General features: G+C 41.9%; 3 protein-coding genes across 18 annotated transcripts in view; 2 read left to right on the forward strand and 1 right to left on the reverse strand.

Annotated features, from left to right (window-relative positions):
* ralgapa1 (Ral GTPase activating protein catalytic subunit alpha 1) overlaps window positions 1-13,321 on the reverse strand; it is a 72,290-nt gene extending 58,969 nt beyond the window's left edge. For 4 of the 11 annotated variants that reach the window (XM_034297456.1, XM_034297454.1, XM_034297459.1 and 1 more), the window contains exons 1-9: window positions 12,923-13,321; window positions 6,135-6,245; window positions 5,993-6,042; window positions 4,760-4,817; window positions 4,183-4,226; window positions 3,897-4,074; window positions 3,548-3,663; window positions 2,776-2,914; window positions 34-248 (exon numbers count right to left, since the gene is read on the reverse strand). In XM_034297456.1, coding sequence (XP_034153347.1) covers window positions 34-248; window positions 2,776-2,914; window positions 3,548-3,663; window positions 3,897-4,074; window positions 4,183-4,226; window positions 4,760-4,817; window positions 5,993-6,042; window positions 6,135-6,245; window positions 12,923-13,028 — 1,017 coding nt within the window. In that variant the 5' untranslated portion in view covers window positions 13,029-13,321. The remainder of the gene's footprint in view (window positions 1-33; window positions 249-2,775; window positions 2,915-3,547; window positions 3,664-3,896; window positions 4,075-4,182; window positions 4,227-4,759; window positions 4,818-5,992; window positions 6,043-6,134; window positions 6,246-12,922) is intronic. The other 7 variants (XM_034297458.1, XM_034297457.1, XM_029125547.2 and 4 more) reach the window with 5 other exon arrangements.
* A 739-nt stretch (window positions 13,322-14,060) lies between these two features.
* On the forward strand, window positions 14,061-18,086 carry brms1la (BRMS1 like transcriptional repressor a). Its single transcript, XM_010878668.3, has 11 exons — window positions 14,061-14,492; window positions 14,588-14,745; window positions 14,856-14,946; window positions 15,295-15,422; window positions 15,594-15,673; window positions 15,803-15,899; window positions 16,123-16,212; window positions 16,308-16,372; window positions 16,452-16,479; window positions 16,601-16,730; window positions 16,841-18,086. Exons 2-11 carry the CDS (start codon window positions 14,607-14,609, stop codon window positions 16,953-16,955), a joined length of 963 nt encoding a protein of 320 aa, XP_010876970.1. The 5' UTR covers window positions 14,061-14,492; window positions 14,588-14,606; the 3' UTR covers window positions 16,956-18,086.
* Window positions 18,087-18,203: 117 nt separating this feature from the next.
* Window positions 18,204-26,377, forward strand: part of ttc7b (tetratricopeptide repeat domain 7B) — a 63,687-nt gene continuing 55,513 nt past the window's right edge. For 2 of the 6 annotated variants that reach the window (XM_029125377.2, XM_029125378.2), the window contains exons 1-4: window positions 18,205-18,422; window positions 20,402-20,556; window positions 21,041-21,209; window positions 24,946-25,079. In XM_029125377.2, coding sequence (XP_028981210.1) covers window positions 18,302-18,422; window positions 20,402-20,556; window positions 21,041-21,209; window positions 24,946-25,079 — 579 coding nt within the window. In that variant the 5' untranslated portion in view covers window positions 18,205-18,301. Of the gene's footprint in view, window positions 18,423-20,401; window positions 20,557-21,040; window positions 21,210-24,945; window positions 25,080-26,377 lie in introns of all 6 variants that reach the window. The other 4 variants (XM_020054164.3, XM_029125379.2, XM_029125376.2 and 1 more) reach the window with 3 other exon arrangements.

Consider the following 26,377-nt stretch of genomic DNA (forward strand, 5'->3'; position numbering starts at 1 on the left):
GTGTGTGTGTGTGTGTCTGTGGACGGTAACTACCTGGATGTTCTTTGGCACGCTGTCCCTCTCTCCGTCCAGCCCGGGGATGTGGGTTCCGGTGTTGGAGCGAGGCTCCAGCCAGAAGGACACCAGCCAGCGAATGACGACGACTCGGGCGTTGAGGAGGCTCTCCTTGGTGCAGTACACGGGCTCATTGGTCTCCGGGTCCCTCTTCACCACACAGTAGAAGGGCTTGGGTCTCATCGAGGGAACCTCTGGAGTGGGGACGTTCTTTTAGTTCAGAATATAACGCGGACATGCAGGCGCGTCGCAAAAAAATGTCATGTCGTGGAAAAGTTCTTTTTTTACGTAATTCAAATCAAAAAGAGACACCATATATTCTAGATTCAATAAACAGATTCAACTTTTCAAGCCTTTTTTGGTTTAATCTTGATGATTATGGCTTACAGTTCATGGAAACCAAAAATCCAGTATCTCAAAATATTAGAATAAAAAGATTAAAACACAGAAATGTCAATCTGAGAAGAGCTCTAATCAGCTAATTAACTCAAAACACCTGCAAAAGTTTCCTAACTATGTTAATTAATGCACTCAATACTTGGTTGGGGTTCCTTTTGCGCAAATTACTGCATCAATGCAGCGTGGCATGGAGGCAATCAGCCTGTAGCACTGCCGAGGTGTTATGGAAGCCCAGGTTGCTTTGATAGTTGACTGTGTTGTTGTATCTGAAACTGTGTCTCATTTTCCTCTTGACAAGATTCTCTATGGGGTTGAAGTCAGGCGAGTTGGCTGGCCAATCAAGCTCAGTAATACCATGGGCAGCAAACCAGTTACCAGTCGTTCTGGCACTGTGTGCAGGTGCCAAGTCCTGCTGGAAAAGGAAATCAGCATCTCCATGAAGCTTGTGAGCAGATGGAAGCATGAAGTGCTCAACAATCTCCTGGTTGATAGCTGCATTGACTCTGGACAGGATAAAACACAGTGGACCAACACCAGTAGATGACATGGCACCCCAAATCATCACTGACTGTGGAATCCTCCAGCTACAGTGCTATTGTCTGTCCAAGGTCACGTTTGAAGTTTAAAGGTGATTGTGCCTTTTCTGTTGCTGCTCCAAAGTTGTGGAACAGCCTACCTTTATATACAGTGGGTAGAACAATTATTTGATACACTGCCGATTTTGCTTGTATACTTGTTATCCCCACTGTATTAGGTCCTCTACTAGTAGCAACGTTTTTGAATCCCACCTTAAGACCTGTATTTTTTCTTTAGCATTTGAGTCTGAAAATGGGGAGGAAGTTCTGTTCATGCTTGTCATGTCCTATAAATATGTTTAGTTGGCTATATGTTTTGACTGTACAGCACTTTGGTCGACATAAGTTGTTTTTAAATGTGCTTCATTTTTCCCAAATGAAATGCGAAATGTACTTTCATCTGAAGAGAGGACTTTGGACCACAGAGCAACGGTCCAGTTCTTTTTCTCCTTCGCCCAGGTAAGGCACTTCTGACGCTGTCTCTGGATCATGAGTGGCTTGACACTAGGAATGCGACACTTGTAGCCCATTTCCTGGACACGTCTGTGCGTGGTGGTTCTTGATGCACTGACTCCAGCCTCAGTCCACTCCTTGTGAAGCTCCCCCAAGTTCTTGAATCGGCTTTGCTTGACAATCCTCTCAAGGCTGCGGTCATCCCGGTGGCACCTTTACCTACCACACTTATCACTTCCAGTCAACTTTCCATGAAAATATTTTAATACAACACTCTGTGAACAGCCAGCCCTTTCAGCAATGACCTGTGTGGAGGGTGTCAATGACTGTCTTCTGGACAACTGTAAAGTCAGCATTCTTCCCCATGAATGTGGTTGTGTACTGAAAGCTCAGGGAGTTGATTAGAGCTCTTCTCAAGTTGACATTTCTGTATTATACATTTATATTTTGAGATACTGGATTTTTTATTTCCATGAGCTGTATGCCGTAATCATAAAGAATGCTCAAAATATTTCACTTTTTGTGTAATGAATCTACAATATATGAATGTGTCACTTTTTTTATTTTAATTACAGAAAAAAAATGAACTTTTCCATGATACTCACATTTTTCCCGGTCTGTGTAAGCGGAGCCGGCCTAGAATAGTTAATGTCTCTTACTGACTGACTGACTACCCCTTGTTAAATAGCGTAGTGGTTAGAGACGCGGACTACGAAACAACTGGTCCTGCGTTTGACTCCCGTCACTGTCAAAACACATTATGCCTTAGGATTTGTTCAGGACGGACAAAAATGTATCTGGTTACAACCTTGAAAAGCTATGTTGTAAGAATCCTAAAATAAAACAGTTGTGGTGGATTTTTGAATTATGTTGGAGGATTTATTCAGGAAATACTTTGCTGGCTACACGATTCTTTTGTCTCTTCACTTGACGAAAAAGTCAGTTATCGTCACCTATATTGATAGTTATTATATTAATGTCATTCACGAATGGCTAATTAACTGTTAAAATGGCCAGTGGCAAAACCCATACAAAACATAGAAGCCATTTTTGGTGGAAGTAAACTAAGAAACATTAGTCAGTTTAACACAATGCTTAATGGTGTTAGAGACGGCTAAACATTCAACACTTTCAATTGAGACCGGCTGAACTAGGCTTGCCTGGTTCCTTTTCTGGTTTGAGATGCACCTGCATACGACGCAATCGACACTTAAATGTTTAGACATTTTCTAAAGTAGGATAACTAAAATTTGTTCATAAAGGTCGTTGAAGTGGCAACGGGAAGGTGTCTCACCCAGTATAGGATAATACAAACTGGTCTCCTTGGAGAAGTTGGGGAATATGTGCGGCAGGTAATACTTCTTAAAGTTTCCGAACAGGAACGCGAAGCCCTTCTCGTGGTTCTCTTTGCACTTCCACTCGAGCCCTTTGGCCTGTAGGGGGGGACGATGGCAACACAAAGACAAGAGGCGACTGTTATCGGAGAGCATTACAGATGGGACAGTGGAAAGAGACAGGAGGCGAGAGAGGGTGAGAGGAGGCTTTGTCTGGGAATGCCAGGGAGAGAGAAAGCAGCACAGCTGTTAGCTCAATGAGCCTGTCTGTATGTGCATCAGAGTACAGTATAACACAGGGAAAACATCCAGATGTGCTCTAAATAATATCAGGCTACATATACCAGCTATGGTGACCATCCCTGAGTAGTACTGCTAAAATTCCTGTTTGGGTACATTTACAGAAATGTGCAAGGGACGTTTCAGATGGTTCCAGTCATCTACCCTTGCCAATTGAAGCACGCGTGTAGAGACGCCAGTCTCAAAAGGCTAGAAAAGTTAATACAGCATCGAATAGCTTAGTGGTTAGAACAGCAGGCAGTTTTAAGGCTAGGGCCAGTTATTGAAAGGTTGCTGATTCGAATCCCAGATCTGACTAGGATTTTTTTTTAAATGTGTTGTCTCTGGAGTGAAGCAGTGAAGCCCAGTTTTTACTCTAAGTTGCTCTGGATTACATGCAGAATGCATCCGCGCAAAGCATGTTAGCTGTGTTAGTAAGGAAGGGACAAGTACCTGGTTTACCATGTATTTCAGAAGAGCCTCTAGGAAGTATCCCGTGAGGTCTTCCTGGGCCTTATCCCCTGACTGAGGAGGAACCAGGGGACTGATCTCTTCCGGAGTCACTTGAGCTGAAGGAAAGACAGAAAGGAAAGAGGAGGAACCGAAAAGGCAGGGAACTCAATTAGAGGGACGACCGTACTCTGATTTGCAAATATCTGGCCTCTGGAAAAATGTAAACGTACGTTTGAAATTGGATACATAAAAGTTTGCGCCTGCGGGACCATCAAGGACAAGCTTTTACCCCTCATAACTACAGCCACTAGAAAGTTCAAAGGTCTAAAGGAAATGCATTAATACTGACTCTCCTGGAGGCTGAGGGGGGGGTTGACCAGGTTGTCCAGCGTCCGGGGGCCTAGCTCCGACTGGGGGGAGGGGAAGCCCGGGATCAGGCAGGCGAACATCCATAGTTGCTCTCGCAGCGCGTTGCCCTGCAAGGCCTGCATCCATAGCAAGAACAACCGCACTCCCTCCCTTCTGATCTGAAGGGGAGAGACAGACATGCTCAGAGGAACACAAACGATGATTAAAACCAAAAGGTTGTCCGAGGCCGGCTGGCTACGGTCACGTAGGGGACCGATTTGGCGTACCTTTAAAGAGTTCCCGGTGTGCAACAGCTTCTTCAGAATGAGGCCTGCGAGGAAACGACAAATCACATCGCGCCATGTACGATAAACCACCAATCAGCAACCCCCGCCCAGACTAGCCCCCGCCCCCAGCCACTAGAGCACATGTCAGAGTTCTCGGTCAGAGCTGGGAGACGCTTATCCCCAGGTCCTTGGCATTCTCTGGTATTCTCTGGGTGGCCTTTGTATCCAACCGCTCAGTGCTTTCAGAGCGGTGGAAAAGGAGAGGCCACCCGTTTGGGGGTCGAGGAGAGGGCTGGGGTTGCGGGGGACGACCACAACCCGTAGTAACAGACCTACTCCAAACATGTCATGTATTAGATATCACGTAGCTACAGTCTGAACTAAGATTTCCATTGGAGGTAAGAGGTAGGACTGTGCTGGCCAGAAACCCTTAACTGGCTAAACCTGATTTTCAAACACCCGATGTGACCAAATCATAAGGTACAATCTAGAATAAGAAGAAAAACAAAAATACATACATACATGAACACTTAACTGATTGTGATGTTTTTTTTTTAAGGGCCTAGCATAAATGTACCTATGCTGTGGAACTGCCATCGCCCTTGTATTCGCTCTGGAAGTAGTTGGAGGATTTTCTGTAAGAAGGAACATAGAGCACAGCAGTCAGAAACAGTGTCAATATTACCACAGAGATGTAATACATTCACTGGGAAATTGTTCAAGTAGCTTGTTAGTCACCTCTGCTTGGGGTGAGGCAATCAGATAAGCATTAAATATCTCTGACATAAATGAACAAGACCATGAGGCAACCTGTGAGACACACCTTTCCAGGGATATGGTTTAAAAGTAAGGGAGGGGTGAAAGGGGCCCTACATTACAAAACTTTTCCTTTAAAATCTGTAACATTTTAACACATAAAATGACTTAAGACATGTTAGTCTTCAACTAACCTAATTCCAATCACCCATTTTGCTCGAATGAAAACTGCTTAGGTAACTCTCCATAAATATTAAAGTAAAACAAAGTCATCTTTGATACTGATTGGATTCTCTCTCTCTCTCTTTCTCTCTCCCTCCCTCCCCCTTCCCCCCCTCCACATACATACATACATACATACATACACACACACACACACACACACACACACACACACACACATACATACATACATACATACACATATACATACATACATACATACACATTACTATCCTGATGAAGACCAAAAAATCCCTGCAAATTGAGTAAAACAAAGAAAACTTGAGGCTCTTATGAGCTTCGGTTGAGGGTAAAGTTTACAACTGTGGTTATAGTTACGGATAGTTGCGTGCGTGTGTGTGTGTGAGAAAGGTGTGGGTACATTTAGACACATGAAATCTAAACAGCACATCTTGGTATGGCCTTCAAGTCTTGTGAGCTTGGCCTCCAATCTAAAAACATCCCGTGGCCAGGCACCACGCGCATGTGTGTGTGTGTGTGTGTGTGTGTGTGTGCGCGCGCACCGACTGGAGAATATTTCGCTCATGGGGATCGAGGAGTTGTCAAGACAACACTTAAAAGCACCGTAATCTCTAATTTACCATAACACTGACAATAACTTAACATTACATCTTATACAGTAAGACACCTAAGGTAAGTTGAATGGGGTGAATGTGAGGCTAAATCTTCATTATTCTTCTGCCTATATGTATTATTCTTCTGTCTGTGTTCTCTACACTGTAATATCAACCAACCAAGTCTGATAATGCCCTTCTAAGTAACAGCAATAGTTAATCATTTCAAAACAATAATGCAGAAGTAACCGTCTCACCTCAAATATGTATAGAATAGAGTCAAGCTCTTCCCTTTGCGATTTGTGACCTGCAAAAGAGAACTAAGCGTGAGGAAGGGGCTGAAACAATACACAAGCACGTCACTGTGATTAGCCAACGTTCTCGACATTGTATTCTCACCTTTTTGTTTGAGACTGACTTCAATGGTTACAAAGTTCTCAAAGAATACATAGTAGATGTGAGAGTAGTACTGGTCAAAGAAGTTCTTCAGGTCCCCGGACTCAGCATTTTCTGCATAGAGAGGGGCGAATTAATAAATTAATGATAGAAAGAGAGACTGCTACAGACAGTGGAAGTCAGGAGTTTATAGTGTTTTCTCAGAAGGATTACATCATGAACACTTACAATAACAAAAGGCTAGGTGTTTCTCCACATGATCAGGCCAGAAAATATTAGACCCAGAGTTTTTCCTGAAAAGGTCAGGGGTCCTTACCTTAGCAATAACTTGTACTTGTAAAGTCAGTCCCTCACTTTTCTCAGAAATATTCCACCTAAGAGCTCCCTGCCTTGACAGACTATCAGCCCACATTAAAAATACAATCCTCGACTACAATTACAGCAGTGGTGGCCAGGAAACACTTAGCCTTGACATTAGTCAACTCTGAGAACACAGACTTAGCAACCAACAACCGTTTCCACACACACACACACACACACACACACCCGCCTGCCCACACACCCGCCTGCACCCGCCTGGGCACCTAGCCGCTGGCTGAGAGTTAGCTGGTCAGTCTAACAACATTATTGAATTACCTTGAAGGTCTGCTGCCCACTAATTACACAAATCAGCCAAGGAGTGTCTTGTAGAAAAAGCTGTTAGGACACTGTTGAGAAGCCTGGCAGAAGGGAAATGGAACAGAGAGACAGGCACATTCGTAGGACAGAACGTGTATTTTCCTGTCCTGCCCAGGTGAAACCTGGAGAACCTGATAGAACCAAGCTTTTAAATCCCCTGTGACTTTACATAGCTACGTAATCCTGACCAGAGCCAGGTAAGACAGGCGGAGGACTCAGGAGGCAGACAGGAGCAGAGGATGCGTGTAAACCTTCCGGAAATGTCCGAACAGTTCTTAATTTCTCTTGTTTATTTGAAAAACAATAGGCCGTTACTGTAGCCATTCGGGAGCTGAGGAACAATTTTTCTTTAAGACCATCTTTGGAAACGCTGTTACAGTACTTGTATCACACTGACGAGAGCTCCTGTCTGGCCTCTCTGGGCTATGGAGCAGCTCTCACACAGTTAACTAACGGCAGAGATCCAGAGCCAAGTGACACAGGTCAATACTTAGGCTACAGTACCCTCACACAGCTAAAATGCCTCTCCTGAACCAGCTAACCTAAACGCTGTTCTCTCTACTGCAACAGCACTCAAGCTCTGCCCGTGACCAGACTGTCAAATCTTCTAGTCCACAAGACGTCCATTCCTTCAGAGAAAAGCGTGAACGGACAGATGTCCAGCTTAAGACTGGTGCAAAACAAAGAATGTCTTAGGCATGTACCGACATAAAGATTTGTTCCATTTTGATCCAAAGGTGACTCATAACTAACTTTGACAATGCCTGACTGAAGAACTAGACAGGAAATATAATCCTATTGACACAAGCACTATCAAAAGCATCCAAAACAGACAAACAAGTCTCTTGTTATCCAACTTCCTCAACTGGCTTAGTTGTGTCAGAACTGCTCTGACTAGCGCAGCACCTGCCTCCGAAGTATAAGCTTCAAGGAGGAAAAGCCTTATAAGAAATGGCCTTGTAGGGCATGGTATAGCTAAGAAGCAATCCTAACCAAAGCAACAAGCAGAGGACATACACAGAAAACCATAACAGTGTCAACCAGTGGCAGAAAGTCTCATGTAGGGATAGGTCCAAATTCAATGTTTTTGGATCTCAGAGGAATTAGGAATGTTGAAATATAAACAGATTTTGATTTATTATGGTGTACCTTCGCAAAAATGTGATCTGTCAGGATGATAACGACCCCAAACACTCTGCAGACATGACTGAATCCTACTTGGTTCACAATATTAGACGAGACAACTCAGAGCCCCCACCTCAAGACGCAGAAACAAAGTACAGCCAAAAGAAAGGTTTTGGCAAATCCTGCAAGAAACTTTAAACGAACGTACGACAGGATCAGGCTACCTGAAAAAAGCTCATTACTAAAAGCTAATTACTGATTTACAAAACACCAAGTATTTGTTAGTTTTTGCTTGTTGTCTGAATGTTTCTTTGTGTTTACTTCAATGTTATACTGTGTTTAACAATGAACAAATGCTCACACACTACAGTACTGTGTGACTATAATTAGTGAATGAAACTGGTTCTGAATCTAAACTTTGGGCACAGTGAGCAATTTGGGAAGCACAGTGTGTGGAAAAGAGCGACGTCAAATGGGTAAGAACACTTGAGTAGTTAATGGCCCCTCTCTGTACACATTTACATTAGGACTGCAGTCAACCATACAGAGCTCTGTCTAGCCTTTTAACAGCCCGTTATCCCAATACTGTAATGGTCAAAAATGACTGGTTCCAACCACACACACTCATGGTTGCCTGGTTCCAACCACACACACCCAGGTGGCCTGCCTGGTTCCAACCACACACACCCAGGTGGCCTGCCTGGTTCCAACCACACACACACACACGTGGCCTGCCTGGTTCCAACCACACACACACACACACACACACATGGCTTGCCTGGTTCCAACCACACAACCACACACACGTGGCCTGCCTGGTTCCAACCACACATGTGGCCTGCCTGGTTCCAACCACACACACACACACACACACACACATGGCTTGCCTGGTTCCAACCACACAACCACACACACGTGGCCTGCCTGGTTCCAACCACACAAGTGGCCTGCCTGGTTCCAACCACACACACTCATGGTTGCCTGGTTCCAACCACACACACTCATGGTTGCCTGGTTCCAACCACACACACTCATGGTTGCCTGGTTCCAACCACACACACACATGGCCTGCCTGGTTCCAACCACACACACACATGGCCTGCCTGGTTCCAACCACACACACACATGGCCTGCCTGGTTCCAACCACACACACACACATGGCCTGCCTGGTTCCAACCACACACACACAGCCTGCCTGGTTCCAAACACACACGTGGCCTGCCTGGTTCCAACCCCACACACACACATGGCCTGCCTGGTTCCAACCACACACACACACACACAGCCTGCCTGGTTCCAAACACACACGTGGCCTGCCTGGTGCAACCACACACACACACTTAATAATGTAATTTCTAAATACAATGCCAGTCAAAAGTTTGAATGCCTACTAATTCAAGGGGGTTTATTATGTTGAACTTGAGGTCAAATCTGAGTATAATGATTGTATGAATGTCAACCTTTAGTTGAAGTAATTTAATCAAAACCTGAAATAGAACATTCTGTGTATCGCCACAGAAGAAGGATTCAACCCTTTACTGCACTCAATTGCAGGATTACTATGCTTTGATTGGAAAGAAATGAAAGACCATAAATCACACTAAGTGACTGTAACTTACATACTTGCTCTGATGATTGTCAGTAAGAAAATGTATACAAATCAGAAAAACCCAAATTGTAAAGTAAATATCAAACCTTTTCAAGAATTATGAAAACACCCTCTTCACAGTTCAGATACCTTAACGCACAGAGGCCTAAAAGCTCATATGCTGGTGCTGGTATTACTACACCTTACACTAAACCTAACTTTAACGACCCAAACCTAATCCTAACACGTTATGACTAACCTTAAACCTAATTCTATGCCTACATTTCAATATTAGCCTAACCCTTAATCTTAACCACAAGGCAAAAAAAATGCTTTTTTATTTTATTTTTAGAAGCGATGACTGGCAAAAAATATCATTACTTCTCCTGATTAGCCATGGGTTACTATATTAGTAACATATTATACACATACACACACAGGTAAACACACATCCCGACACCTCTCAAGTATACGCAGCATAACTAGGACATGTCTATTTAAGTAGCCTGGCCATCCCATTTTCAGTTCTTCCTGCGTCCATTCGTTTTCATAAAGTTAGCTAATTTTAATTAGTTAATCATTGTTATTTTTTTCTTACATTTAGTTGGGGCAATGAGAGCCTATAAAAAGGTTATCAACTAATTTGTAATATTATTTCAATATGAAAAAGTATGGTTTGAAATGCATCAGAAAGGTTTTAGACAGTTCAGTAAGACATAAACGGAGATCATTATGCAGCAATTGTGTTTTATCTTCTTGTGTATAAAAGAGCATCATCATTGATTTGATTTCCAGCTCACTTAGTGCCTCTTCTGGACCACTCCGTTCTATGGGGTCCTGAGGATTTGGACTACATGCACCTGAGAGCAATGTAGTCATAATATTTTAGACCTTTACAATTTAAGAGTTAGAGCTACATTTGTAGGAAGAAAAAAGAAACCACTCTTAATATAACCACACTGAGTGGCTAGGAGAGTTCAATCAAATAATTGCAGTTCAATAAAGGAAGCATTTTCCCCACAAGAGTTCTCTCTTATGACAATCCTTTAAAATCAGCCAAACTCACATGGGAAATTCTGGTTCAGTCTTTTTTGTAAAAATCAAACAATAGGGGAGTGGATACATTGTCCTTATTTTTCCTGCTTATTTTCATAGCCCATATTAATAGATGAAGAGGAGACAAAGTGAAGGGTACAGACGGGTACTGAACTCTGGTCTTTGGCATAGTGGGCTTGGGCATCTGCATATGTTCATAGAGCTGGGACCATCATCACCGGACCATGACTCTGCCCCATGTTTTTATTAAAATGTTGACTGGCCAACAATACAAAAAACACTGTGCCCGAACCTCTGACTGAGCTAACAGTACACATCATAAGCCAGTAGCTTGTCCTTTGTTGAGCAGGTGCTATTAGGCTATAGGTTCAACAATACAAGGTGAAGACAAGGATTGTTATATTCCATAATTGTTTGAGCTACTATCCAACAAGGTTCTAGCTACCATGTTTGGAATGCTATCCATTCCAAAAATGGTAGCTAGAACCTTGTTGGATGTAATGAGTGAATGGTAGTGGCACGGAAAGCTTGCCATCAGTGAGTGAAGAATAAACCCAACTGCCGTGAATTTCTTCAAACTTACTCAAGTGAAGACATGGCATAGCAGCTTTACTGCCGTTAAAGTTTTTGTTATGTTTATCTAAAAAAGTATGGCCACATTTTTAATTGATCTCAGTGCTAATCTTGTAGATTCCAGAAATGGTGTTGGTCCCATCAATGTCTTCATTTTCATATGCTTAACCTTGTACTGTTTAGTGTCAAGTATGGTCAGGTAGTGCAACACACAACATCAGGAATCAGAACACTTCATTTAATAAGATCACTTTGGTCCCACATCAACGCCAGACATATCTTCCCTGAAACTAGCCCGTACCCACAACATTAGTCCATGACTCGTATGCGCTTGACATTTCCCATGGATAGTCAGCGGTGTCAGGGCACACCCTTCCAGTTCTCCTGGAGTGCAGCTCCTAGCCTACCCACTCCTTCTTGACAAACTGAAGCCACTCAACTGAAGGTTTAACATGTGTGTACAGCAATAAAAACAGAGGAACATTAATGCTACTTTTAAACATAAAAGGCCTAAAATATGGAACTCATGTCTAATGTCTTTAGACTCACAAATTCAGCCTATTTATGCTAGCTACTACAGTTATTAAATTAGCCTAAATAGCTAAGCCTAGACAATGTTGTCATATTTCACTAAACAACAATTAACTAGAAACTTTAGGCCTGAAACATTGGTCCATGCAATTTCTCAGAAGCAAACCCATGCCTCTCCAACCTCAGCTAGTTGAATTACAGCACAATGGCATGATGACATTCCGTATTCTCACACCAGTTATTGTACTGGGGCCAATGGAAACAGGAAACCTGGTAACTGCATTGAATACAATAGAAGAAACGTGCTCATAAGTTTAGAAATGCAATGTTTCACACAGAAGCCGCAATGTAATGAAGCTTTAATAGCAAAGCTTCACCTCATTATCTTTGATGAAGTCACTGACATTGGTTTTATTTTTCTGAACATACCGAATCATTTTCATAAAAAACAAACAATAAGTGAATATATTTTTAAGCAGAGTGAACACATTGTTCTTACATAAAGAAATACACCATTCAACCATCTATTCCTCTCAAAACATAAAAGCCCAAGTGGGCTTCTGGCTATAAGCTCAGGAAACTCTGAAAATACAGTATGACTGCACTCTCTAAAACTGACATAACAAATCCCAAAGGAAGCCCCGGTTTACATTTGCTGTTATTCATGGGGTCCCACCCAGTGCTCACAGCCAAGCCCATCCTCCTGAGTGGCCCCTATAGGCAGGACTCTGTCTTGCAGGCAGTTCTTGGAGGAACTCCCTAAATTATTCGGATATGAGGTCTTATTCTAGCACAGTGTATGTCCCATGAACATGGTTTGAGGTTGAGTTAATTTGGCAACAAGACTGTTTGTACAAATTAGACTGTATATCAAAACACGATTGAAATCTTGATTTCAATGCAGAATAAAAGAGGACCATCCTATATCGAACTAATTTTACTGTCAGTATGCAACTATATTACTACACTTTACATCATTTGTATTGACGTTTATTACAACAACTTAATTTCAAGCACTCCGATTACTCACGACTGTACAATCCATTATGGCTAGATACAACAGTACGAATGTTATGACTGTATGCTTCCAAACTGTCTAATAATGTGTAACATTAGCAGCAATGTATGTATGATACTCCGCAGCAACAACAGATAAAGTCGCTTCAGCTAGGAAAGGATTAGCATCAAGCTACACAGTACTACTGTATCTATCACTGAAAATATCTCGTTTCGATTTACCTATAACAATCCGCAGGTGTTTCAGCCGTGTCAGCACATCTTTCTTTGGATCCAACACTTTCTGTGTTGATTTTTTGACGTCCCCATGAGGCTTTTTGGAAAACATTCCGAAAGCTGGAGACGAAAGAATTTGTAGGAGGGAGCAAAGCCCCTGCTAATCTTCTTCAATAGGTGGCTAACCACAAGAGCTGGAGGTCAGTTATCATTTGATGTCCTGCGATCTAACAGCCTGCAAAGACCATACAATGTATGTAAATAGATACAAGTCGAAGAGAAGTATGCATTTTGCTGGGGGGGAAAACCCTAGCGTAAATCGTGGCTACCCTCTCCGCAACCCAACCAACACACACCTCTCCTTAAAATCTCAAAACATGGCGGAGCTTGAGATATGAAAAACAAGATAATGGAAATCAGAGCAATTCAACGCTACGGTCTGTTAGGGGAAATAGAAATACTTACCTAGTGTCCGGAATGATTAATGGAAACAATTAACATAACAGCTCGAGACTTATAAATGAAATATTCTTGTATTTCTAAAGTTAGGCATTATATAATACGCTATGCACCACAACTGTAGTGTCTAGATGTCTGTGTTCATCAAGATAATCGGCATGCTTTTGCAATTATAATATCAGATAGGATTGGTGTAACTAATATGGTGAATCATACACCAAGTATATCAAAGGGAAACTTTTAACAATGAACACTGATCATAACTGTAAAACCTTTTCGGATTTACACAGGAGCAAGGGGCGTATGCGGTCGATTTGGGATCTTACTTGATTTGAAATAGACATACACTTAAAAAAACTGAAGCCATGCACCAAATTTCTTTCCACTGATTTTTGTTTTAAGGTTAAATCTAGATAGTAAGGCTAGTTTAACAAGGTAGATAGTTGCATACGGTTTCGCGCAGACTTAATCAGCATATTCATTGAACATTCTATACAATATTTTATTCACAACAATATTCAATTCTCAGCATTTCTTGAATTGATTTGTATGGTCTAAAATGGGGTTTAGTGGGAAGGGCGTACTGCATGTGGAGTGTAGTTTTATTTCTTAGTTATTGCACTATTACTTCATGGAAACATAGTTATAAAGAAACTACAATTCCCTAACGTCAAATAATGACACTCAGTGAACCGGGTACATGCGCGATTTATAGTTTGTTTTTAGCTTAAATTATTTCAGGCTAGCTTGCTAGCTTTCCATTAAAACGTTTTTTTTTTTATCGTTTATAAAACAAGATTGGGTCATTCTTTTGCTTTACTGTAATATAGTTACATCATTGTTTAGCTACTAATTTAATCAGATGAACTCATGGGCGGTTTTCGACAGCTACAGTAGCTTGCTAGCGCGAAATCTTTATTTCTGACGCATTCATTGGTTGTTTGTTGTTATTTTTATTAGCTATCTAGCTAGCTAATTAACTAAGCAAACGTATATTATTTACACAGATTCAGTAACGATTGCGCATGTAGCTACCCACCTCTAGTTGAAAGTAACACGTTTGAAAAAAGTTAAAACTACTGCACTTAGCTAGCTATTAAACCTTCGCTAGCATCTGGTAAGTTCAAGCTTTGAACTAGCTAATAACTGTGGTTTTCTGGCTAAATATGTCATTTATCTGGCATTGATGCAAACATTATGATTAAAATTCAGGCAAAAGAAGGAAGAGAACATGCCAATCCATTCTCGAGAAAAGAAAGAAAGTAACCATGAGGAGATCATGGAAGTCGATTATCCCGAACAAGAAGGGAGCAGTTCAGACGAGGATGACACTGAGAGCTCGTCCGTGTCAGAGGATGGCGATAGCTCAGGTAATCATTGCTTTACCAACGCAGTTTGTTTGATTTGCATAGATAACACATAGATAACATTAGTTGCGTTTATTAAAAAAGGTAATTTCAACAATATGCATGCGTTGTAGAGATGGACGATGAGGACTGTGAAAGGAGAAGGATAGAGTGCCTTGATGAAATGACAAATCTGGAGAAACAATTCGGAGACCTCAAAGACCAGTAAGTCAATAATTTACATTGGACTTATTTTGACAGTGGCGTGTCAAACATACTTTCATTAACGTTTTTATTTAAAGGGGTGGTTGTTGAATCCAACATTTACATTTCATGACAACCAACTTTTCACCAATCAAACATGTGCTGCTATAACAGCTTCATTGGATGAGTGCTAATCTTGCATGCTTCTATGTAATGCCTTCTATTTTGGCCTAAGGTTTACTTTTTTAATTTAAGTTAATTATATTCACAAATTGAAATGTTTGGCTGTCCATTTTGTTGTTGTTAAGTCCCAAGATGTATGATCAGAAAACCTGCAATAAAATATTGAATACAATCTGTTTTGTTCAGGTTGTACAAGGAGAGGTTGAGTCAGGTTGATGCTAAACTCCAGGAGGTGATTGCAGGCAAGGCCACGGAATACCTGGATCCCTTAGCAAATCTGCAGGAGAACATGCAGATCAGAACAAAGGTTGCAGGTAAGTCTCTTGCAGAACCTTTGGATTGTGTTGTTTACGTTGCCTAAAACTGATTTCACAAATTGCTGAAACGAAGAACACCAGAAGGTAGACAAAGTCAATCTAATGAAGGAAATTGCATCAACTGTATGCAGGCATGTCTCACTGGGAAATAATTATTTCTATTCCCAGGCATCTACCGGGAGCTTTGTGTAGAGTCTGTAAAAAACAAACATGACTGTGAAATTCAAGCTGCTTCCCAACACTGGGAGGTGAGCATTGATGCTGGGAAGTCCACATTTCTACACCCATGTCCATCTTAAAACTTTCTAATGAATTTATTTGTACAGTGTCTTATTTGGTGGTCATTGTAACCTTCGATTCCTTCTTGTTTGTCTCAGAGTGAGAAGCTGCTGTTGTTTGATACAGTGCAGAGCGAACTTGAAGAAAAGATCCGGCGGCTTGAGGAGGACCGGCACAGTATTGACATAACCTCAGGTACCCTCAAGTCATTACAAGAACTACTTAGGTGCATAACCCAGCTCTTGTTTGGCTAGACCCATGATACACAGTTGCAAAACCTGTAATGGTAGCTATTTCTGTAAATTCCTCCAATGAGTTTGTCTGTCCAGGAATAGCCTAAGTCTGTGTTCAGGAAATGGGCCTATAGTGCCATTTCTTAATCTTTCCTATCTGTATTTACTCTTATTTTCTCACATAGAACTTTGGAATGATGAGCTGCAGTCAAGGAAGAACAAGAGGAAAGATCCATTTAGTCCAGACAAAAAGAAAAAGCCAGTTGTTGTGTCGGATATCCTTGCATGCAAGATATTATTTTTATATATTTATACTTGCACCTGTTCTTCACCCTCACTTCTGTACTTACTATTTCCTTAACATTTGTACGACCATATATTGTCTATATGTTACAAGACTTGGATATACTGGAGGACTGGACAGCAATCAGAAAGGTAACTTTGCCTCAGAGGTGCACTGCATGGTTTGAATTTAAATTGTGAGTGTTGATATTTTAAAATGTATGTCTTGCAGGCGGTGGCTACTTTAGGACCACACAGAGGTAAGATGTACGCTTTTGTAATTTCCAAGCCACACCATGAATACACAATACATATACCCAATTGAAAGTTAAAAAGATGTTCCTATATTGACTATATTTTGTTTTCAAACATTTATTACAGTCTCAACCAATAAGAATGAAAAGCATCAGCATAATGCTCGATCAGAAGAGGGAAAGTTGTTTTATGATGGAGAATGGTACTGCCGTGGACAAACGATATGTATTGACAAAAAAGATGAATTTCCTACAAGGTAAGGGGAACACATTGACATTCTGGGGATGAGTACCTTTTTGGATGAAGTGTTCTATTTGTTGTCTTTTCTCTATTTAATAAGTTCAATGTTTTATCCTCTGTCCGCAGTGCCATAATTACCACGATCAACAACGATGAGGTGTGGTTTAAACGACTTGATGGCAGCAAATCCAAGTTGTACATCTCTCAGCTCCAAAAAGGCAAATACACAATCAAACACTGATAATTCCAAAGGTCAACTTGCATTACTGAAACTCCCTCTCTAAAGTTCAGAGAAGCACTGTATCTTCTGCCTTGTTTTATATTTTCGATAGTACAATGAAGTCTGAATGAAGTGTTTTTATATGCTTAAAATAAGATTTATATGAACTTTTTTATTCTCATTTTTGTCAATATGAGATGGGTTTGGATCTTCAGTTGTGTCTAGGTGTAAGTATAACAATTTTCCAATGCTAAACTATTGGGCAAGAAAACTGTAATGGAGAAAATGTATCCAGACTGATTCTTTACAGGTTTGCCTTAATAGTAGCTCAATGCCATAGGATAAAAGTAAAATAGAATGGACCAACACTGTTAGATCTATAGAAAGCTACACAAACCTTGCCAAATATTTGTTATTCTGTCTTGCCATACTTGTCTTTGACAGTTTCACTTTTTGTATTTTTTTATTACTGGTACGGTACCTGAGAAGACTACTGTCTTAAGCATGTTTTACATCTTTCGAGGCTGTGTTAACTTGTTTTGTGCTGTCAATTCTTATAACAACAATACCTCACTGCTGTGTATTTGCTAGGACAGAACCACTGTCTTAATGTACAGAGTAATGTGGGCCTTCATGTTTTGTTAAGAAGGTAAATGCTCTCAGTTTGTAAACTACTTTTGCATTTTTTTAGAGCACAAGCAGTGCTCTGAGGTGTATATATTTTTTACACATACCTTGGCTATTATCTCATGGCATGTGTGCTTGTGTTGAGCTACATTTCTATGTTAACATTTGTCCAACTGAGAAATAAATATTTCTATAGTTGATTTTACCTGGGCTTAAGATATACCCTATACCACAAAGAGTTGGAGCAGTTTGGAGATTGCAATACGTCTGTCCTACCTAAACAGCAATGTGTTTTCATATTACTTAGCCTAGAAATAATTTTTTACTTTTGCTAAAATTAACAAATACTTTAAAGGTGTATTCTAGTGCACTAATGTGAATGTTGGTGTGAAAATAAACCGTTAAAGGAAAAGGTAGTTGGAATCTTGTGAGCAAGGTTGCAGCAAATACAATGAGATCTTTTTAGCCTTTCGGGAGAAAGGATCAATATGAATGTATTCGTATTAAAGTATTTCGAATTCACAATGTTTGTCTGACTTATCATTGTAAAAAGTTAGCTAAACAAACAACTAAATAATGTGTAACGATACATTTCTATTGGAATGTCAATAAACCTGAATAAAAACACCTTTGATAGTGAGAGCTATCGCTGGGGTTCGCTGTTTCCATTTCGTCTCTCTTCTGCAACCCGTGCTGCTGCCGATGCTTCGTGGCTGTCGTGTTTTGGTCTCTGCTTGAAGATGACAGCGAGAAAGTCTGGGTCACGACTCGAGACAGAGATAGAACGATGCCGTTCGGAAGGGCAATGGGACAAGATACCAGAGCTCGTACGGCAACTCTCTGCCAAACTAATATCCAACGGTAAGATATGTTTATAATTCTTGTAATGTTTTGATTTGCCGTTCATTCAGCGATTTGGGGCCTGGACGTGGAGTATAATCCACGGGCTTTCCCAACCACGCTAGCCAGTCTAAGTTACAATAATGACATTGCCACTTGCTACCAGATAGCCAGTTACTTCTAGTTGTCACCAGTGCAAACGAAATAACAATATTGAACACACCGTCCAAGTTTATAGTTATGCGAACCCCGAACACAGAGGTTTCAAAGTGTATATACCCGATCACTTCCTATTTCCTGTTTTGACAATTTTCTGTCATTTCAGTCAGAGCTAGCAATCCTTTCGTGTTTGGCTAACAAAATTTGGGCAACGATTATTCCCGGTACTATGCATGTAAATTGAAAGTTGTCACTCAATCGAAATACTTTCTAAAATACCTAACTAAGCTAGTTAAAGGTTAGCTATTTTTCCGTTTTCTATACATATGGCTTGTTAATTTGTTTTGTAGACTAGTTTTGGCTGCAACTTGAAATAAACATTGGTCTCTCTAGACATATCCAGTTAAAATAAAGATTTAATATATTCATAAATAAAACCATTGACATCATCATAGACAGTGAGGGGACGTGCATTACATAACTCAACAAAAACTAAATTCAAACCTTAAAGCAATGAGCGTACGTCTCAAAGGTAGATTGTAGTTGTGTGGATGTATGCATTTGGGACGTCATTGAGCTTGTAACGTCATGATCAGGAAGAGTTCCCATGCAAGTATGTTTTGTCAGCCTAGAATAGTGTCATGCTCTCCTGTCATGAATATGGGGGCAGTTGAACGGTTAACAAACTGATTAGCTTATGAGTCACTTTAAAATCCAACTGAGGGAGTCATTGAGTAACACTAATACTACTAATACTAATCTTGGTTGGTTGGTATGCTTGTCTATAGAACGGACTGTTGCCTATAATCAACTTCTTGCCCAACAAATATACTAGACCACACCAGTTTTGGTCCTCGTCTATATTCCGTCTTTTACCTTTCAACTTGGCTGAGTATAGACATTGGGGATTGAACAGAGCACAATACTGCCAAACATGTTTAAGAGTTAGGGAGGTAACCTTGGTCAACGCTGAACTCTAATACATATATTGCATAGAAATGGGGGGAAATGTGCCTGTGTATTGATAAGCACAGCAGAGGAGACATTAACGATAAGTCACAAAAGAAAGACGTTTGGACAAATTGCCTTTTTCATATAGCCTGCATAATTTGCCGTAGAAACTTTTCTTTCATATTGATTTAGGCGACAATGAAAATGTGGCACTGACTCGTGCATGAATTGATGTCAAGGAAAAGATTGGCAATCTACGCACCACGGGCACGGGCTTTATGACCACCATCCTCTGATGGCTACTTCCAGCAGGATAATGCACCATGTCACAAAGCTCGAATCATTTCAAATTGGTTTCTTGAACATGACAATGAGTTCACTGTACTGAAATGGCCCCCACAGTCACCAGATCTCAACCCAATAGAGCATCTTTGGGATGTGGTGGAACGGGAGCTTTGTGCCCTGGATGTGCATCCCACAAATCTCCATCAACTGCAAGATGCTATCCTATCAATATGGGCCAACATTTCTAAAGAATGCTTTCAGCACCTTGTTGAATCAATGCCACGTAGAATGAAGGCAGTTCTGAAGGCGAAAGGGGGTCAAACACAGTATTAGTATGGTGTTCCTAATAATCCTTTAGGTGAGGTTATTATTGCAAAATATTATTTGAACTTTCCATACATAGGTAAAACATTGCAATACTGTAGTGATGAAAACACGTTTTATTGCAATAAGTCCACAATAAGTTCCAGGTAGTCTTTCCTTGTTTCCTTCCTTTTACTTACATTTGATGCCTGCTCAATATTACCCTGTTGAACTGGGGAGGAGAGGCTTATGTTATACCTCTAAACCCAATTGAAGTGTACTCTAAACTTGGTGTGTTTCAGATGACCTGGGGGAGCTGCTTCTGGGGGAGTCCAAGCTCCAGCAGTACCTGAAGGAGAACCCCATCAAACAGGGGGCCAGCCCCAGGGGTCCAAGACCCAGGCTAGTGGAGGTCCGGAAGCACCTGACGGCTGCCCTGGACCGAGGGAACCTCAAGGTAGATGTTAATGATTTACCATGGTACTGGTCTGGTTCAGTCTTATTACTGTCATAATAACAGTCCAGTTCAGTCTTATAACGGTAACACTGTAATAATCCCCTATTGTGTAATCACTGTATTGCCTCACTGCTTCCGTGGCCTTTCTCTCTCTGAATATTGTACATTTAGCCAAACTTCTTTGCTTTCAGAAGATGTACTATCATTTAATTCCCGAAAGGTCATGTGCTCTTATAATCTTCACCCGTCAGAGCCTTAAGAGGACTGGCCACCCCTCAGAGTCTGATTCCTGTCTAGGTTTCTTCCTAAGTTTTGACCCCTACTAGGGAGTTTGTCCTAGCAACAGTGCATCAATTCTTGTCGTTGCTTGCTTTTTTGAGGTTTCCTGCTGGGTATCTGTGAAAGCACTTTCTGACAACTGCTGCTGTTTAAAGGGGCTTTATTTAATACATTAGAGTGATTGACTGATACGTCTCCTTTCTAGCCTGACTACATGCAGGAGGCCAGCATGTTGATGGCCAAGCTGTCCTACGTGGAGGGTGACTACAGTGAGGCCCTCAACCAGTACAGCAAAGTGACTCTGGATGAGCTGGCGCTGGTGGGAGCCCCCGTCTACCGCCTGTCCATGATTGCAGAGGCATACGCTACCAAAGGTAAGGTGGAACCGTGGGCACCGACTGTAGTTCACTCCCCCTTAACACCAGTCCGCGTTTGTCTCTCCGGCTCCGAATCGGTCTCGGGTGGTGGACGAGGCTGCAGGTGGGATCAAACCTTTTGGCGGCCGGCCGGCCCCAAACAACGATTTCCTAAAACTCTAAATCTTTTGAGGTAATCCTAGTTTGTTGTCAGAAGAACTGAAGCTGGGGGTTAATGTGTTAACTAACTGCTGGTTCTGGTCGGTCCCAATTAGGATGTTGTGTCTGGGCTACAGTCGTTCCCCAATACTCTGTTTCTGTATGTCTATTTGGGGGCCCTTCCACTCTGCTCAGTCTAGTACATGAGAACACAAGATGAATTAACTACCACATCTTCTATCTGCATTTTATAAGCTATAATGACAGAGCAAAAACACTTTTTTAGAAATGTGTGCCTGACCAGTCTCCCAGTCACTGCTTCTGACAAGCGTCCCGATGGCGTGATGCTACCACCACAGTGCTTCACCGTAGGGATGGTATTAGCCAGTTGATGAGCAGTATCTTGGTTTCGCCAGGCCTAGCGCTCGGCATTCAGACCTAATTGTACGATATTGGTCTTATCAGACCAGATCATCTTTTTCCTCATGCTCTCAGTCCTTCAGCCTGGATGTCATATGCCTTTTACTTAGGAGTGGCTTCTGTCTTGCCACTCTTCCATAATGGCCTGATTGATGGAGTGCTGCAGAGATGGTTGTGCTTCTGGAAGGTTCTCCCATCTGTGGAGAGAAGCTCTGATGTAGTGGCCATTGGGTTCCTGGTCACTTTCATGATCAAGGCCCTTCTTGTCCTGTTACTTACCCGATTACTCAAGAGGCTTGGGGGTTCCAAACATCTTATATTTCAAAATAATGGAGCCCACTGTTCTCCTGGGAAATTTCACAACTTTTTCCCCATAACATTCCCCAGATCTGTGTCTCGACACAATTCAATCTCGGAGGTCTACAGAGAGTTCCTTGGACTTCATGGTTTGTTTTCTTTTCTCTGACATGTTTTCACTTCTCTTTGCCATTATGGGGTGTTATGTGTAGACTGAGGATTTAAAAAAAAAAAGCATTTTAAATTTGGATAAATTGAAGAGGTCTTAAAAGGTTACAGCAGTTCCTGTCTCCTCTGTTTGACCTAGTATCCCGTGCGTGTGTTGTTTGGCCACATGGTGGTGGAAGAGGTTCACTTTTAAGAACTCAACTCACACACTCACTCTCTCGCTCACTTTCATATCCCAGTTTCTTCATGCAGAGCACAGTGGAAGTGTCAGCCAGGACTGCAGTGCTGGGGTGTTTATCAGAGTTTTGACAGACCTGCAGCATTACATTGGCCGGCTGTGAGCTGAGATGGAAAGAGTGCTGTCGCAGCCTGGCCCTTCCACTACAGTAGCCTAGCACGCACGAACACACACACACACACACACACACAGCTAGCCCCACCAATCACTTGGTTTTTGCAACCCACAAGAATATAGTAAAAGTTATGCACACAGACAAGCACACATTTACAGATTTCTTTTAAAAAGTTCCATTGAAAGCATTTTCATTTGCATTTTCATTAGTCTATCATTAGCCCTCATAAACCCAACCTTCATCCTACACCTAAACCTAACCCTTGAACCCCTGATTCTAACCCCAATTGTAACTAACCTAAACCTAACCTGTTAGCTAAAAGTATCCTTTATCCTTGTGGGGGCTTGCAAAATGTGAAGGTCAAATGTATTCTTGTTTTACTATTACTTGGATTATTGGTCCTCACAAGAACATATTTTACGGGTCCTCACAAGAACACGTAAAATATACACACACATTTTTACTTAGCAATCTAAATGGTGACACTGAAGTTGCAAATGTATTTTTACTGATCATAAAAAAGATTCCTACTTTTACTTCATAAAATCTAACCCTACCAGTTATGCCAAAACATAGTCTGTCTTATGAAATGGTGTCCAGACCGGCCGTCCTGTTTGTCAGACGGGGGTTGGGGGGGGGTCGTAACGGGGAGACTGTTCGGCTGTTAAAGTTTAATGAGCACCCTAATCGAGAGGAGTGGAGGGGAGAAGGGGTCGGGTCGGCGTGTTTAGAGTAACAGAGGAGCCCATTAGGCTGTGAAGGTGCCACGGTGGTATGAATAAGTTATGTGTGGCCTGGCAGCCGAGAGAGCAGAGCCGAAAACCACACGATGACAGGAGAATCCACCGGCTCTAGTTATTAACCCACACACGGGCACAGGGCGTCCTGGCTGCTGCCATCCGTCTCTGTTGCTTCCTCCCCCGTCAGTCCCCCCCTCGCCCCCCCCTCCTCCCATGGTGGGTGTCTGTCCATCTGTGACAGAGCATTTTAACGTCCGTCTCCCCCTCCTCCTCTCGCTTTCTGTTTAATGAGTCACTCAGTCAGTCGCTTGTCATCAGAGGCCGCGTTCATGTTCCAGTCGTGTCCCATGAAGAGCTGCTCTAATATATGCAGAGGTTTCGGGGTGCGTGGAGCACTCACGGGGAGATGACGGACAAACCCCTCGGCTTGTATTGTTTTTGCCCTTTGCGTACGGCTCTGTTTGTTTGAGCGCAACACAGTTGGTGTAGTCTTGTGTAATTCCAGAGGCTAGCGTTATTTATATTTAATTAGTTATTAAGGCTGTTATCTATTATTCACGCCATGTTTGAAAAGAGGGCTTCGGGAACGGCAGATTGGGTTTCAAAACAACCAGGTGTGTGTAGCCATGATGGAAGTTAATTTTCCTGCATATCGTCTCTTTCCAAACACAATGGTCTGGTTGACAGAAACACAGACCACACTCTTTGCAAAGGTCAGGCAGACTGTCACGTGTTCTGAAGAAGCAGGACACAATCGAAGAGTAACGCTAACAAAGACTTTTAATTCAAATACTTACAATATCACAACAAGGCTTTAAAGGACTGATTACTCAAGGACAGGAAACTCAAACGTAACATGAAACAGTGACCGACAACTAGCGAGACTTCGTAGAGAGGTTATAAAGGGAAAACGACAGATGGTGTGAAGAATAAAGACACAGGTGAAATCAGTGAAATTAAGGGATAAAAAATTGAACATAGGAACAAAATGACTGGAACCTGAAAAAGGTTTGAGCCTTCATTTGTGAAAGCATGACACGCAGTAGCCAGTAGTTGAATTTGGTTCCTTGTCCTCCATAAAAGAAACAAAGGGCCAGCTGTAAAGTAAATGTGGCCCGGTATCTTTGATATCTTTTTCAGTCCATGTCTGGAGCTATGTGATGTGGCAGACTCTCGTTGAGTCAGACCCCAAACAATGGCTCCCAGATGCTCCTGCAGACCAAAGGCCTGGACAGGCCAAGGTAACTCCCACCACTTTTGGAGGTCCCGACAGGGCAGGGCAACGATTTGCTCCCACAGCCACCTAACCCTGAGTTTCCGGTTGCTCCTCCACATGTCTGTCAGATTAGTGTGTTGTGCTCTCTGAGTGTCTGATAAAACATTCAGGGCTCTCTGCTGGCTGTCTGGGAGTTTTGATCACCCACTGATTCATTTTGCACTCACAACCACAAACACACTGTCACACTAAAGTTTATAGGTGAAAAACAGCCTTGTTGGTGGACTGCAATGTGTAAAATGATCCAACCCATAGGCAAGGCCACAATATAACCAGTATTCAGCCAATTTAATGAACTCTATTTTAAAGGTTCGTCCACCTGTTCTTCATGTCTTCTCCAGGTCTGTGTCTAGAGAAAGTTCCGGCTGCCTCTTCGTCTCTGTCCAATCTAAATCTGGACAAAGACCAGGAAGTCATTACCTGTTACGAGAAGTCTGGAGACATCGCCCTGCTATACCTACAGGAAGTAGAGAAGGTAACCTAGCAACCACTTGACATTGGCTTTACTAGCGGATGTGTTGATGGGAGGAAAATGATGGGGACTCTGTAATCACCGTGGCCAAATCAAATCATTTTCATGGGCTATTACTAGAAAAATAATAAGCCTTTTAAGATGGCTGTTTCAGTGAGATGACGTTACCGCGAGCAGCACTGCTGATATTGAGATGAGAATGATGCAAGACTGCAACATGATATCCACGGGTTTGGACCAGCTGAGTAGTTTAGCCTTGCGCTTCAACACTTTGTTTGGACTTTAGTGCTGAAATACTTTTTATTGCATTTCTTTTGTCTGTTATAGAATACTGATAATCCATAAAACAAATCAGATTTTACATTTGCTGACATGGCTAAATGCATTGTTTGTGATGCATAGTATTCTAACACGACATGGTGTTTATACAGAAGCATGGCTCTGTCTTCCTGCAGTCACCCTATTGGACTAATAGTTAACTAGACTTCATGAATCTGGAAAAACTATCTTGTAGTTTGTGCACCAACTGGTCACTGAAACTCCGGGCAAAAGGCCTGTTCTTTCCTGGTATCCTCTGTTTCAACTGAATGTAATCTGTCTTGTCGAAATGTTTTCACTCACAGAAAATTATTTTGTGCCATTATGGCGTTTGACCTCATTGACCTATGGTACATTTGGCTTTGCTGTCTACCATGCAGTAATGATGAATTGCTAGTGGTTATCCATCTCACTGCTTATATAGATGTTCACGTTGAGACTTTAAAAAAGGGTGACTAGAAATCTAGGGACCCCCTCTTTTTACAAAAGCCATTAAAACCAATTTCTTTCAGCATTTACATTATCAGTGAATCAGTACAAGTTGTAGTAATTAATACATTCATGTGGGCTGTGTCTGGAGTCTGTAAAACATAATCCAAGTCAGCAGTATGACCAGATGGACAAGGACAGGGTCAATCAGGTGTGTGAGCGGAGCTGCAGCCGAGATCGTTAGATATCATCAGCTACTTGATCTTCAACACGACCTGGAGGCCTTTGGACAGGGACAGCTATGAGGCCTTTGGACAGGGACAGCTATGAGGCCTTTGGACAGGGACAGCTATGAGGCCTTTGGACAGGGACAGCTATGAGGCCTTTGGACAGGGACAGCTATGAGGCCTTTGGGCCAGGTAGTCCTGAGGTGTGGTCCAAGGGCTCATGTCCATAGCAGGACACAAGGACAATTTAGATCTATTGATTTACACAGGAGAAGAACTGACCCTACTCCCCCGACACAATAATATAGCGACTTAAAACCTTGGGGC

Source organism: Esox lucius, chromosome 15 (assembly GCF_011004845.1).
Source record: "Esox lucius isolate fEsoLuc1 chromosome 15, fEsoLuc1.pri, whole genome shotgun sequence".
Lineage (NCBI taxonomy): Eukaryota > Metazoa > Chordata > Actinopteri > Esociformes > Esocidae > Esox > Esox lucius.

Excerpts from the sequence above, each read along its gene's own strand:
- brms1la (XM_010878668.3), top strand. The coding sequence starts at position 14,607 with ATGCCAATCCATTCTCGAGAAAAGAAAGAAAGTAACCATGAGGAGATC. Across the intron at positions 15,423-15,593 it reads GATCAGAACAAAGGTTGCAG|GCATCTACCGGGAGCTTTGT; the intron begins GTAAGTCTCTTG and ends TTCTATTCCCAG. Across the intron at positions 16,213-16,307 it reads AAAGCCAGTTGTTGTGTCGG|GACCATATATTGTCTATATG; the intron begins ATATCCTTGCAT and ends TAACATTTGTAC.